The 15,831-nt window shown below is 44.2% G+C and overlaps 1 protein-coding gene across 1 annotated transcript in view; it reads right to left on the bottom strand.

The window, feature by feature from the left end:
- LOC139580542 (lutropin-choriogonadotropic hormone receptor-like) overlaps positions 1-15,831 on the bottom strand; it is a 44,157-nt gene that overhangs the window by 14,393 nt on the left and 13,933 nt on the right. The window contains exons 3-8 of the mRNA XM_071409349.1: positions 14,438-14,512; positions 13,925-13,999; positions 13,663-13,743; positions 7,657-7,734; positions 7,215-7,283; positions 5,418-5,492 (exon numbers count right to left, since the gene is read on the bottom strand). Coding sequence (XP_071265450.1) covers positions 5,418-5,492; positions 7,215-7,283; positions 7,657-7,734; positions 13,663-13,743; positions 13,925-13,999; positions 14,438-14,512 — 453 coding nt within the window. The remainder of the gene's footprint in view (positions 1-5,417; positions 5,493-7,214; positions 7,284-7,656; positions 7,735-13,662; positions 13,744-13,924; positions 14,000-14,437; positions 14,513-15,831) is intronic.

Genomic DNA, 15,831 nt, shown 5'->3' with positions numbered 1-15,831 from the left:
TATAGATGGGCTATGTACAGGTGCAGTAATCTATGAGCTGCTCTGACAGCTGGTGCTTAAAGCTAGTGAGGGAGATAAGTGTTTCCAGTTTCAGAGATTTTTGTAGTTCGTTCCAGTCATTGGCACCAGAGAACTGGAAGGAGAGGCGGCCAAAGGAAGAATTGGTTTTGGGGGTGACCAGAGAGATATACCTGCTGGAGCGCGTGCTACAGGTAGGTGCTGCTATGGTGACCAGCGAGCTGAGATAAGGGGGGACTTTACCTTGCAGGGTCTTGTAGATGACCTGGAGCCAGTGGGTTTGGCGACGAGTATGAAGCGAGGGCCAGCCAACGAGAGTGTACAGGTCGCAGTGGTGGGTAGTATATGGGGCTTTGGTGACAAAACGGATGGCACTGTGATAGACTGCATCCAATTTATTGAGTAGGGTTTTGGAGGCTATTTTGTAAATGACATCACCGAAGTCGAGGATTGGTAGGATGGTCAGTTTTACAAGGGTATGTTTGGCAGCATGAGTGAAGGATGCTTTGTTGCGGAATAGGAAGCCAATTCTAGATTTAACTTTGGATTGGAGATGTTTGATGTGAGTCTGGAAGGAGAGTTTACAGTCTAACCAGACACCTAGGTATTTGTAGTTGTCCACATATTCTAAGTCAGAGCCGTCCAGAGTAGTGATGTTGGACAGGCGGGCAGGTGCAGCGATCGGTTGAAGAGCATGCATTTAGTTTTACTTGTATTTAAGAGCAAATGGAGGCCACGGAAGGAGAGTTGTATGGCATTGAAGCTCGCCTGGAGGGTTGTTAACACAGTGTCAAAAGAAGGGCCAGAAGTATACAGAATAGTGTCGTCTGCGTAGAGATGGATCAGAGAATCACCAGCAGCAAGAGCGACATCATTGATGTATACAGAGAAGAGAGTCGGTCCAAGAATTGAACCCTGTGGCACCCCCATAGAGACTGCCAGAGGACCGGACAACAGACCCTCCGATTTGACACACTGAACTCGATCAGAGAAGTAGTTGGTGAACCAGGCGAGGCAATCATTAGAGAAACCAAGGCTGTCGAGTCTGCCGATGAGGATGTGGTGATTGACAGAGTCAAAAGCCTTGGCCAGGTCAATGAATACGGCTGCACAGTATTGTTTCCTATCGATGGCGGTTAAGATATCGTTTATGACCTTGAGCGTGGCTGAGGTGCACCCATGACCAGCTCTGAAACCAGATTGCATAGCGGAGAAGGTATGGTGGGATTCGAAATGGTCGGTAATCTGTTTGTTGACTTGGCTTTCGAAGACCTTAGAAAGGCAGGGTAGGATAGATATAGGTCTGTAGCTGTTAGGGTCAAGAGTGTCCCCCCCTTTGAAGAGGGGGATAACCGCAGCTGCTTTCCAATCTTTGGGAATCTCAGACGACACGAAAGAGAGGTTGAAAAGGCTAGTAATAGGGGTGGCAACAATTTCAGCAGATAGTTTTAGAAAGAAAGGGTCCAGATTATCTAGCCCGGCTGATTTGTAAGTGTCCAGATTTTGCAGCTCTTTCAGAACATCAGCTGACTGTATTTGGGAGAAAGAGAAATGGGGAAGGCTTGGGCGAGTAGCAGAGGGGAGGGCAGTGCTGTTGACCGGGGTAGGGGTAGCCAGGTGGTAAGCATGGCCAGCCGTAGAAAAATGCTTATTGAAATTCTCAATTATAGTGGATTTGTCGGTGGTGACAGTTTCCTATCTTCAGTGCAGTTGGAAGCTGGGAGGAGGTGTTCTTATTCTCCATGGACTTTACAGTGTCCCAGAACTTTTTTGAATTTGTGTTGCAGGAAGCAAATTTCTGCTTGAAAAAGCTAGCCTTGGCTTTTCTAACTGCCTGTGTATATTGGTTTCTAGCTTCCCTGAAAAGTTGCATATCACGGGGGCTGTTCGATGCTAATGTGATGATATACAGAGAGTAGCAGCAGCGTAAAAAGAGGGTTTGGGGGGGGGGGCACACAATGCAAATAGTCCGGGTAGCCATTTGATTACCTGTTCAGGCGTCTTATGGCTTAGGGGTAAAAACTGTTGAGAAGCCTTTTTGTCCTAGACTTGGCAGTCCGGTACCGCTTGCCATGCGGTAGTAGAGAGAACAGTCTGTGGCTGGGGTCTTTGACAATTTTTAGGGCCTTCCTCTGACACCGCCTGGTGTAGAGGTCCTGGATGGCAAGCAGCTTAGCCCCAGTGATGTACTGGGCCGTACGCACTACCCTCTGTAGTGCCTTGCGGTCAGAGGCCGAGCAATTGCCGTACCAGGCAGTGATGCAACCAGTCAGGATGCTCTCGATGTTGCAGCTGTAGAACCTTTTGAAGATCTCAGGACACATGCCAAATCTTTTTAGTTTCCTGAGGGGGAATAGGCTTTGTCGTGCCCTCTTCACGACTGTCTTGGTGTGTTTGGACCATTCTAGTTTGTTGTTGATGTGGACACCAAGGAACTTTAAGCTCTCAACCTGCTCCACTACAGCCCTGTCGATGAGAATGGGGGTGTGCTGGGTCCTCCTTTTCCTGTAGTCCACAATCATCTCCTTAGTCTTGGTTACGTTGAGGGATAGGTTGTTATTCTGGCACCACCCGGCCAGGTCTCCTCCCTATAGGCTGTCTCGTCATTGTCGGTGATCAGGCCTACCACTGTTGTGTCGTCTGCAAACGTAATGATGGTGTTGGAGTCGTGCCTGGCCATGCAGTTGTGGGTGAACAGGGAGTACAGGAGGGGACTGAGCACGCACCCCTGGGGAGCTCCAGTGTTGAGGATCAGCATGGCATATGTGTTGCTACCTACCCTCACCACCTGGGGACGGCCCGTCAGGAAGTCCAGGGTCCAGTTGCAGAGGGAGGTGTTTAGTCCCAGGATCCTTAGCTTAGTGATGAGCTTTGAGGGTACTATGGTGTTGAACGCCGAGCTGTAGTAAATGAATAGCATTCCCACATAGGTATTCCTTTTGACCAGGTGGGAAAGGGTAGTGTGGAGTGCAATAGAGATTGCATCATCTGCGGATCTGTTTGGGCGGTATGCAATATGGAGTGGGTCTAGGGTTTCTGTGATAATGGTGTTGATGTGAGCAATTACCAACCTTTCAAAGCACTTCATAGCTACGGACATGAGTGCTACATGTCTGTAGTCATTTAGACAGGTTGCCTTTGTGTTCTTGGGCACAGGGACTATGGGGGTCTGCTTGAAACATGTTGGTATTACAGACTCAATCAAGGACATATTGAAAATGTCAGTGAAGACACCTGCCAGTTGGTCAGCACATGCCCGGAGCACACGTCCTGGTAATCCGTCTGGCCCCGCAGCCTTGTGTATGTTGACCTGTTTAAATGTCTTACTCACGTCGGCTATGGAGAGTGTGATCACGCAGTCGTCCGGAACAGCTGATGCTCTCATGCATGCCTCAGTTTTGCTTGCCTCGAAGCGAGCATATAAGTGTTTAGCTCATCTGGTAGGCTCGTGACACTGGGCAGCTCGCGGCTGTGCTTCCCTTTGTAGTCTGTAATAGTTTGCAAGCCCTGCCACGTAAGACGAGCGTCGGAGCCGGTGTAGTATGATTCAATCTTAGCCCTGTATTGATGCTTTGCCTGTTTGATGGTTCGTCGCAGGGCATAGCAGGATTTCTTGTAAGCTCCCGGGTTAGAGTTCCGCACCTTGAGAGGCAGCTCTACCCTTTAGCTCAGTGCGAATGTTTCCTGTAATCCATGGCTTCTGGTTGGGGTATGTACGTACAGTCACTGTGGGGACGACATGTACGTACAGTCACTGTGGGGACGACGTCCTCGATGCACTTATTGATAAAGCCAGTGACTGATGTGGTGTACTCCTCAATGCCATCGGAAGAATCCCGGAACATGTTCCAGTCTGTGATAGAAAAACAGTCCTGTAGTTTAGCATCTGCTTCATCTGACCACTTTTTTATAGACCGAGTCACTGGTGCTTCCTGCTTTCATTTTAGCTTGTAAGCAGGAATCAGGAGGATAGAGTTGTGGTCAGATTTACCAAATGGAGGGCGAGGGAGAGCTTTGTACGTGTGCATCTCTGTGTGTGGAGTACAGGTGATCTATAATTTTTTTCCTCTGGTTGCACATTTAACATGTTGATAGAAATTTGGTAGAACTGATTTAAGTTTCCCTGCATTAAAGTCTCCGGCCACTAGGAGCGCCGCCTCTGGGTGAGTGGTTTCCTGTTTGCTTATTTCCTTATACAGCTGACTGAGTGTGGGCTTAATGCCAGCGTCTGTCTATGGTGGTAAATAAACAGCCACGGAAAGTATAGATGAAAACTCTCTAGACAAGTAGTGTGGCCTGCAATCACAATATACTCTACTTCAGGGGAGCAAAATCTAGAGACTTCCTTAGATTTCGTGCACCAGCTGTTGTTTACAAATATGCACTGACATCAGTGTGGCAGGAAGAATCCCACTGGACACACAAATAAAATACATTTTTATTTGTCACATGCTTCGTAAACAACAGGTGTGCTGTTCTATCTTGCCGGTGCGGTGTATATCCCGCTAGCTGAATATGCATGTCGTCATTCAGCCACGACTCCGTGATACATAGGATATTACAGTTTTTGATGTCCCGTTGGTAGGATATCCGTGATCGTACCTCGTCTAGTTTATTGTCTAATGATTGCACGTTGGCGAGTAGTATTGACGGTAACGGAAGCTTTCCCACTAGTCTTTTCCGGGTCCTGACCAGGCATCCGGCTCTTTGTCTTCTGTACCTGCGTCGCTACCTCTTGCAAATAACGGGGATGTTGGCCCTGTCGGGTATTTGGAGAATGTCTTGTGTGTCTTGCTTGTTGAAGAAAAAAATCTTTGTCTAATCCGAGGTGAGTGATCGCTGTCCTGATATCAGAAGCTCTTTTCTGCCGTAAGATACGGTTGCAGAAACATTATGTAAAAAATAAGTTACAAAAAAACACATAATAGCACAATTGGTTAGGAGACCGTAAAACTGCTGCCATTTCTTCCAGCGCAATTTTGCGACCTGCAGATTGGCCTTTTCTGGGATCTTTTATTTCATGAAACATGAACATTTTACATGTTGCGTTTATATTTTTGTTCAGTATAGATTACAGCATGCCTGTGTCAACAAGCATCAAACTTGTTTTATTGAACTTTTTAATGAATAATAATGAAGAAACCTCCCCAATCAGCAGTCAGGATTAGACCCACCCGTTGTATAACACACCATAAACCACAAGGTCTCTATGATAACATCTCTCAGTAGTCAGATTTAGTGAAATTACGTGGCCACGTAATTTCAATGAAATGATGTGGAACCAACGTGGAATAGATGTTGAATTGACATCTGTGCCCAGTGGGATGATTATATTATAGGAATGGACTGTATTGAAGGTGAATGTTACATAAGAGTTCTCTAAGGAAGTATTCACTTACAGCACAGTTGGCCCTGACGCTCCCTCAAAGGCATCTTCATGAATGTTCCTCAGATACCTGTTGTCTTTCAGAATCCTACATGAGAAAACCATCACAGCATACACATAGTATTAAATCATGTTTGTCACAATGGAAGTTATATACTTGCAATAAATGTGTGGCCGGTCGCCCGGGCTCACCTTCTCAATTCGGTTCAGGGCGGCGGTCGGAGCTCCGCGGCCCAAACCTAACCCCGAGCGCTACCCCGAGAACCACATGCGTAACACGGGCAGCTGGAGAGACAGAGTCCACCGGCAGCCGCAAAATTGCTTTTGTATTCTGATGTTTGACCCTTTTGTTTTCTCTTCTCTAAAACCTAGTAGTTTTTCTATGGATGCCCAACAGATCTTCAGCTCTACTAACTAAGCTTTGTTTGTTTAGACTAATTTATTTGTGAACACGTGTTTTTATTATTTTCAATTAGGTACACAAAACAGGTACACATGGACAAGGAAACAAGTGACAAGACAAACAGTTCCCATCCTACCCCCCACCCCACAGGATTTCCTCAACCCAAAGTTAGATTAGTGGTTTACAATAGCAGTATCTTTACAGAGTCATAAGTTGATGAAAGAGAAAATATGTTTCTTTCACTCACCCCATGCATGCATCCTACAGATATTTCCATGTTTATAATGTCCATGAATGATAACAGCCACTGCTGTCTGCTTAAAGAATGAGGAGCCTGCCAATGTGAGGCTATCATCTGTTTGGCTGCTGTTAACCCAGCCAACCAAATACGTTGCTTTTTGACAGATAGGTCTAAAGTCATGTCATCAATTAACAATAAAATAGATGGTGAACATTTCTTGAGGAAAATGATATGTTGGACAAAACTCTTGTCCAATTAGTCACAGTAGTACACACAGAGAGGTCTTTCTTCCACGATACACGGGTAGGGATTGGTTTATGACTAATTTTCAGATAATGTAACTTAGAGACTAGTCCCTGTGTATTACTATGAATAAATAATTTGTGGATAGGATGGTAAGACCATTCTATGCACGCAAAGGAAGTGCCAGGGCTGGCTCCCAGTGGGTGGACCTGGCTCCCAAGTGGGTGGACCTGGCTCCCAAGTGGGTGGACCTGGCTCCCAAGTGGGTGGACCTGGCTCCCAAGTGGGTGGACCTGGCTCCCAGTGGGTGGACCTGGCTCCCAGTGGGTGGACCTGGCTCCCAGTGGGTGGACCTGGCTCCCAAGTGGGTGGACCTGGCTCCCAGTGGGTGGACCTGGCTCCCAGTGGGTGGACCTGGCTCCCAGTGGGTGGACCTGGCTCCCAAGTGGGTGGGCTGATGACCGAAATCCATAGATTAGGGCCTAATTTGTTTATTTAAATTGACCGTTTTCCTTCTATGAACTGTAACTCAGTAAAATCTTCAAAATTGTTGCATGTTGCGTTTCTATTTGTGTTCAGTAAATGAATGTTTAGACTCATTGAAAGCGATTCTGGCGAGATCAAGATGTTGCATCCCGCCGCCACAGTGTGGCACAGGGTAAAGTAAACAACATGGCACCCACTCAATGTTGTGTCTTCCAAGACGTTATTTTACTGGTACATCGAGTTTCTTTGATTAACCAAGCCTTTGACACATCTCTGAAATAACAGCAACAAAGGCTTAGCAAAAATCACAAGAGCAGCTCCTGTTTAGATGTTGTGTGAGTGCTTGCACGTGTGTGTGTGTGTGTGTTCAGGCACTTCATTGTAAGAACTAAGCAGGAAGCGGAAGAAAAGGGGAATTGTTTGAGGGGAATACGTACAGTTTATCCAGCTTTGTTCCGTTGAAAGCGTGCGACTTGATTTCCTTGAATCCATTTTTTATAATTTTCCTGAAAGAAACACTTTTTCACACATTTCATTTAAATTGGTTGTTATTATCAGTTTGACCGATTTACAATTGCTTACATACAGCAGAAATGGATTGAAAAACGTAATTCACAAGTGCTGTCCTACACCCTGGATTTGATGAAAATTATCATGGATACCGCAATCAATTAGATGAGATTTAATGAAATCAGCAGTGAAACAATTCTTACATTAAACACCCAGATGAGATCATTTTCTTATCACTGATCTAAACATGTGGTGAGACAAAATGAAATCTAAGAAATGTATTCATTTGCTCACGAAAATTGGATATCCTATAGTATGGCTGTTTGGAGTATGGCTCCAAATAAGTAATAGTATTGGACTCATACTCACATGTACACACTCTCCTCTGTGATCCCTTGAAAGGCATTGGCAGGTATACTGTGGAGCTGCATGTTGTCTCCCAGCTCACTGCACACAGAAGAGAGAAGAGGAGAGCAGAGGAGAGAAGAGGATAGGACAGGACAGAAGAGGAGAGAAGCAGAGAGGAAAGAAGAGGATAGGGGAGAAGAGAAGAGAATAGGAGAAAAGAGGAGAGGAGAGAAAATCAGAGAAGAGTATAGGAGAGAAAATAAGCAGATAGAAGAGAAGAGAGAAAAGCAGAGAAGGTTTAGGTTTAAGGTTTAATTTATTTGCACCAAAGAAAATAAGTGATAAACAATACAGATGAAAACAAATAAAGATAAATTGTTCTCTATCATGAACAAAATTGTTCTCATGAACAAATTCTTCTCTATCATGAACTATATAACCAATTATATGTATAATCATGAAAACTGTATTAATGCAGTTTAGAAAGTAATATTTCATGGTCAACCGTGTCAAACGCTCTGGTTAAATCTAAAAAGATGCCAAGAGTGTATTCATTGTTTTTAAGGGCTGTCAATATTTTATCTACAAGTTGCAAAAAGCCATATCTGTGGATTAGTTTTTACGAAAACAATATTGGTGTTCATATAGAATACAGTGCTAATTTAAATTATACACCAATTTTTCCCGGATTTCAGAAAAACATACTACAGATAATTTGTAAATGATCTTGGATCCCCAGATTTATAGTGGGGGATAACTTTGGCAATTTTTAAATCTTTAGAAACAATACCAGCTTCCATAGATTTGGTGAAGATATACGTTAGAGGCTTAGTGATCGAGGAAGACACTGATTTCACCAAAGAGGCACCAATCTCATCATGACCTGCTGCTGATATCTTTAAGTTACCAGTTACCTCCATCACCTCCATTACATCAGGAGGATCAAACTGAAGCAGAGAAGGGAAATATCCCTTAATGTACTTCAAGGGATTTCCATCAGTTTTCAAAATGTTATTTGACAGTGTCACATGAGTTGACGCTGGAGAGACGAAGCAGATATTGGGAGTATAACATTTAATAAATAACGGACATGGACCGAGACAGGAACAGCATCAGCAAACTAATAACACAAACAAAAGACAATCAATGCAGCAGCGGGGAACAGCTGGGGAACTGACAAATATAGGGGAGGTAATAACAGGTGATGAGTGAGTCCAGGTGAGTCCAATATCGCTGATGCGCGTGACGAGGGAAGGCAGGTGTGCGTGATGCAGGGCAGCCTGGCATCCTCAAGCGCCAGGGGGGAGAGCGGGAGCAGACGTGACAGTACCCCCCCCTGTGGCGCCCACCTGGGTGGACCGGCGGAGACATGGTCGCTGGGCAAGCCGTTTGGGGTGTGGGAGCCCAACGAACTGGCAGGAGCGTGAGAGCCTGGCGAGCCGGCTGAGGCATGGAAGCCCGACGATCCGGCTGAGGAAAGACGCCTGGCGATTCTGCTGCAGAGAGGGAGCCAAAAGATCCGGTGGAGTGTGACGTGGGTTGGGAAGTCGCCGAGCCAACCGAGGCAAGGAAACCTCTCGAGCCAGGCAGGGCGTGAAAGCCTGATGGGCTGGCTTAGGCACCCCCGGTTCCATCGGCGGCGGAATCAACCCCGACGTCACCAACAAAACAAAAAACATACAACAAAACTCCTGGAGGGTTGGGCGAACAAGAACTGACGATCCGGCTGAGGCCCGACGTCGGATGGGCGCCATCCGAGCCAACTGGGGCAAGGAAACTTCTCGAGCCAGCTAGGGTGTGGAAGCCCGACGAGCTGGCTAGGCACCCCCGGTTCCATCGGTGGCGACCCAGAGCCGATGCCACCATACCAACCGGAATGCCAGTACTCCCTGATGCTTTGTGTGTTGGCTGCTGCATTCTGTCACATGAGTTGACGCTGGAGAGACGAAGCAGGTATGGGGAGTAACACATTAAATAAATAACGGACATGGACCGAGACAGGAACAGCGTCAGCAAACAAATAACACAAACAAAAGACAATCAATGCAGCAGCGGGGAACAGCTGGGGAACTGACAAATATAGGGGAGGTAATAACAGGTGATTAGTGAGTCCAGGTGAGTCCAATATCGCTGATTCGCGTGACGAGGGAAGGTAGTTGTGCGTAATGGATGATAGGAGTGCGTGATGCAGAGGAACCCACATTCACAAAAAAAGTTATTTGATTCACATGAAATAACACCAGGATCACTCTAGGTCTTATTTCCAACAATAAATTGAGATGGAATAGTTGTAGATAACTTTTTCTTATTCAACAGCTGATTTATGATTTTCCAAGTTGACTTCATATTAATTAATGGTTCTTGGAATTTGTTAGTAAAATATATTTTTGGGGATATCTGAAGTAGGTGAGTACATTTGTTCTTAGAATTTTTGTAATTTGCAGAATTCAGGGGAGGGATTTGAGAGAAACGTTTTATACAACTTAATACAGAGTTGAAAGACACGAGAAAAGTCTGGTAAGCAGACTCCACATCGGCCTGATTATAACATTTTTCCCATTAAATATATTCAATCAACATCTTAAAGCGCTCACTATTATTGCATTGCTGGTTAAGGGCTTGTAAGTAAGCATTTCACTGTAAGGCCTACACCTGTTGTATTCGGTGCATGTGACAAATACAATTTGATTTGATTTGAATGACTTTTGTTACATATTCCACATTGAATGCTACTAATCATTCACATCTGTTAATTTCCAGCTACCAATGAGAAGTGGACATTTTAAAAGTGGTCAGAAATGTCAGTTTAAAGCATACCTGCATTAGCCACATTATTTAAAGAATTTGTTCAAATATTATCAATAATGGTGGCAGATGATCTGGTCAGATAGCTGGAGTATAAAGTATTTAAAATGTCAGATGTTAGTGAGTGGTTCTCACTTTTAAATACATTTATGTTGTAATCGCCCAATAGAAAACACATTTTTTATCTCCATGAATAATCAAATCCAAGGTTGATGCAAAGATATTAATGAAACTACCTGTCACGCCCTGACCTTAGAGATCCTTTTTATTCTCTATTTTGGTTAGGTCAGGGTGTGACTAGGGTGGGTACTCTAGTTTTTGCATTTCTATGTTGGCCTGGTATGGTTCCCAATCAGAGGCAGCTGTCTATCGTTGTCTCTGATTGGGGATCATATTTAGGCAGCCTTTTCCCACCTGTTGTTTGTGGGATCTTGTTTTTTTTGTATAAGTGCCTGTGAACACTGCATTTACTTCACATTTCGTTTGTTCTGTATCGCTTTTGGTGAGTTTCATTTATTAAAACATGTGGAACTCTACGCATTGGTCCATTTATTCCAACAACGATCGTGACACTACCACTGTCAGAATCGTGTGGCCGATAGATGCATCCAGTAACACTTTTTATCAACCAAAAAATGAACAGGAGGGAATTTCTATGAAAAGAGATTCAACATCAATGTCATCAGATGCAAGTGCGAGGTCAACAATACAAATAATTGAAAATGTTCATGAACAAAAATGGACACTCCTCCTCCCACTCTTGAGGTTCTACAGTGGTGAACAGCATTATAAGGAGACATGTCATAAAGAGAAGAGAAAAGGAGAGGAGAGCAGAAGAGGAGAGGAGACGAGTGAAGAGAGAAGAGTGGAAAGAAGAGAAGAGAATAGAAGAGAAGAGATACCAATATCATTCCCTGGCCACAGGATGTCATCACAAAGACCAGGGTCAGTTCCTTTTCAGTGAAAATAATTAGAATAGTAGTCACATACAACTGGGGTTGGGTGTGTATATTATCTTAAAATGGGTATAGCTATATTATCATTGTATATTTAAGCAATAAGGCCCGAGGAGGTGTGGTATATGGCCAATATATCATGGCTAAGGACTTTTCTTAAGCAGGACGCACCACGGAGTGCCTGGACACAGCCCATAGCAATGGTATATTGGACATACTGTATATCACAAACCCCAGAGGTGCCTTATTGATATTATAAACTGGTTACCAGCGTAATTACAGCAGTAAAAATAAATGTTTTGTCAGACAGGTGGTATACGGCCTGATATACCACGGCTGTCAGCCAATCAGCATTCAGGGCTCGAACATTAAGAACAAACAGCTGGCGGGTTATACACTATCGGCAAGACAGAACAGCAGCCTCTGGTAAGACACGGGGCGGGGGCCTATGCATTTATGTAGACAACAGCTGGTGCACGATATCTAAGGAAGTCTCAAAGTTTTTCTCACTCAATGAGCTGTATTCCGCCATAAGCAAACAGGAAAACGCTCATCCAGAGGCGGCGCTATTAGTGGCCGGTGACTTCAATGCAGGGAAACTTAAATCAGTTTTACCGAATATCCATCAGCATGTTAAATGTGCAACCTGAGGGGAAAAAAATTCGAGACCACTTTTACTCCACACACCGAGATGCGTACAAAGCTCTCCCTTGCCCTCCATTTGGCAAATCTGACCATAACGCTATCCTCCTGATTACAAGCTAAAATTATAGCAGGAAGCACCAGTGACTCGGTCTATAAAAAAGTGGTCAGATGAAGCAGATGCTAAACTACAGGACTGTTTTTCAAGCACAGACGTGCCTTTTCCCACCTGGACAAAAGGAACACCTGTGTGAGAATGCTATTCATTGACTACAGCTCAGCGTTCAACACCATAGTGCCCTCAAAGCTCATCACTAAGCTAAGGACCCTGGGACTAAACACCTCCCTCTGCAACTGGATCCTAGACTTCCTGACGGACCACCCCCAGGTGGTGAGGGTAGGTAACAACACATCCGCCACGCTGGTCCTCAACACGGGGGCTCCTCAGGGGTGCGTGCTCAGTCCCCTCCTGTACTCCCTGTTCACTCATGACTGCACGGTCAGGCACAACTCAAACACCATCATTAAATTTGCTGATGACACAACATTGGTCCTGTAGGCCTGATCACTGACAACGATGAGACAGCCTATAGGGAGGAGGTCAGAGACCTGGCCGTGTGGTGCAAGGACAACAACCTCTCCCTCAAAGTGATCAAGACAAAGGATATGATTGTGGACTACAGGAAAAGGAGGGCCGAGCACGCCCCCATTCTCATCGACGGGACTGTAGTGGAGCAGGTTGAGAGCTTCAAGTTCCTTGGCGTCCACATCATGAACAAACTAACATGGTCTAAGCACAGCAAGACAGTTGTGAAGAGTGCACGACAAAACCTATTCCCCTTCAGGAGACTGAAAAGATTTGGCATGGGTCCTCAGATCCTCAAAAGGTTTTACAGCTGCACCATCGAGAGCATCCTGACGGGTTGCATCACTGCCTGGTATGGCAACTGCTCAGCCTCCGACCGCAAGGCTCTACAGAGGGTAGTGCATACGGCCCAGTACAGTACATCACCGGGGCCAAGCTTCCTGCTATCCAGGACCTCTATACCAGGCGGTGTCAAAGGAAGGCCCTATAAATTGTCAAAGACTCCAGCCACCCTAGTCATAGTGTTATTTCTGCTACCGCACGGCAAGCGGTACCGGAGCGTCAAGTCTAGGTCCAAGAGGCTTTTAAACAGCTTCTACCCCCAAGCCATAAGTCTCCTGAACAGCTAATCAAATGGCTACCCAGACTATTTGCACCCCCGATACACTGCTGCTACTCTCTGTTATCATCTATGAATAGCCACTTTAATAACCCTACCTGCATGTACATAATTACCTCGACACCGGCGCCCCCGCATATTGACACATTGACTCTGTACCGGTACCCCCTGTATATTGCACCTGCTATTGTAATTTACTACTGCTCTTTAATTATTTGTTTTTCTTATCTCTTACTTTTTTAAAGGTATTTTCTTAAAACTGCGTTGTTGGTTAAGGGCTTGTAAGTAAGTATTTCCCCGTAAGGTCTACACCTGTTGTATTCGGCGCATGTGACAAATAAAATTTTATTTTATTTGAACCACACAGTTTATAATATTATGTAATCGAGTTTTAGGTTGGTCAAGTTCTGGATACGTACAGGAAGAAGTACTCCAGTATGACCAGGGAGGAGATGGTGGAGAAGTCTGGAAAGTGTATTATTCCTGTGTTACAGATACTCCTGGAAGAGAGAAAAGAGTAGAAGGGGAAAGAGGTTTAAAAAAAAAGGTGTGTGTTACAAAGCTGTGACAGCATTTCATCAAGTAAATAAAATGCCAAAATGGAATATTGACAAACTGAGTTGTTGTAGCTGGAATTACAGTAGTATGGTAACTAACAATAATATTGCCATAAAAGCTTACAGGTATCTCAGCTTGGGCAGATCAGTGAAGGCCCCCTTCTCTATACTGATCAGATTTCTGATGTTCTGTATCTGTCTAAGGAATAAAAGAAAGCATCACAATAAACATTTATTTAGAACATTTTAACATTGATTTCCAATATCCCAATCAAGTAACATATTTTTACTCATGATAAGTGCACTTGTGAATCATACTTGTACATTTTTTTGTTACAGGAATATTCTGTCCAGGAATGAAGAGGATTAAGTAAATAAGTAATATTCTGCATGAATTGTTGTGTTCAATCCAGACAAATGGATTTAGAAAAAAGTTCAAAGACCCACAACAAAATCCTCAAATAAACCACAGTCTATTACAGTAACTTATTAGGGTAGGAGACACATACTATGAAAATGTAAACACAGTCAAATCCATAGCCTCCAATGGAACAAAACGTTATCTCACCAATTAAAACCTTCAGAACTGGGAGAGGAAAATTCTGTAATATGGTGTGTGTGTGTGTGTGACACTTACATCTCAGTCAGGCTGTGGAGAGAGAGGAGTGCATGGTTTCTTATGTACCTGGTGCAGTCACTCTGAGATATCTCACTGTAGCAGAAAAAAAGACAGCATAATGTAAATTCACATTATAAAGGAATATTCTCCTTAATCATAAAATAGAGACAGAATATGCAGAGAGTAAACTGCAAATGGATCGCAAAGTCAAATAAGAAGTATTCTGATAAGGCCAAAGGGAATAGGATCAGAGAGGCTCTAGTGACATGCCCTTGACTGATGATGCCCTTGCTACCCTCCAACCCATCCCCCATCCCAAATCAACCTTCCACACCCTCTCAACCCCTTTCTTCTATTGTTAATTATACTTTTTTTATAGACCTCCGTACGTTTTACCCTTCCAGTCCACCGTACCACCCACTGATATGTAATTAACCAACACTTTTCTTTAGATAGCCTTTAAGATTCCATCTTAAACCAGATAATTAAACCTAGCGACCCACTCTGCTTATATTTTCCCTCAGCCCTGTGTGAGTGTGTGTGTGTGTTTGTACCTCTCTTCTTAAGTTGTTGCATAACATCTTAATTACTGTTACTTTTGTGAAACGATTAAAAATCCATTTCATTTCAGAGCATCCTCCCACATGGAGGAGAGGCTGAGCCATGATTTCCAACCAATGTGAGTCATCCATGACAAGACAATACCATCTGAACTCCACCACAGCAAATTAGCCAGTGTGACCTAGGACTGGATTAAATCAGATTGACATCGGCATATTGGTTGTTCTGGTGATGTCGGAGGTGGAACTGCGTTCGAGCTGTCATATCCACAAGCGGCTCGTTGCAACCTACTATGATCCGACAAATCCCATGCAGCCGTGTTAGAAATTCATGCAGCCGTTCAAACACTCAAATTAGACTGATAGGCTATAAATCCCACATCCAAATTAACATGAAAACATGGAATGGCCTAACATCAATGGTTTGACATTTGAGAGTCATTATTTCTCACATAGATGCAGCCCACACTTTCTAGCATCGTTTTGAACTTTAACGCAGTAGGGATAATAAGGAAGTGAGTGGTTTGTGACACAAGAGCAGCAGCTTACCGATATGTCAGTTTTAATCACGGTAACACCTCCAACACCATCAAAACATCTGCTATGTGGATGTTGCCCAAAGCTGGTTAACACTGGTTAACACTCGATCTGATTGAATCTATGCCCTAGTGTTGATTTTTCAGTGTAACATTTCTAGAGTTGCAAAGTCTTGATTCAGGAGTTGATTTAACACTGCATCAGATAACATTGTCCCACTCAAGTGTAAAATTATCTTTATCGTTACACCCACTATGTGCATAACACTGAAACATGAATGGGGTCAGTCAGGACAGAAACATTTACTGTGTCACC

Source organism: Salvelinus alpinus, chromosome 7 (genome assembly GCF_045679555.1).
Source record: "Salvelinus alpinus chromosome 7, SLU_Salpinus.1, whole genome shotgun sequence".
Taxonomy (NCBI): Eukaryota; Metazoa; Chordata; class Actinopteri; order Salmoniformes; family Salmonidae; genus Salvelinus; species Salvelinus alpinus.
This window is presented reverse-complemented; position numbering and strand designations above follow the sequence as displayed.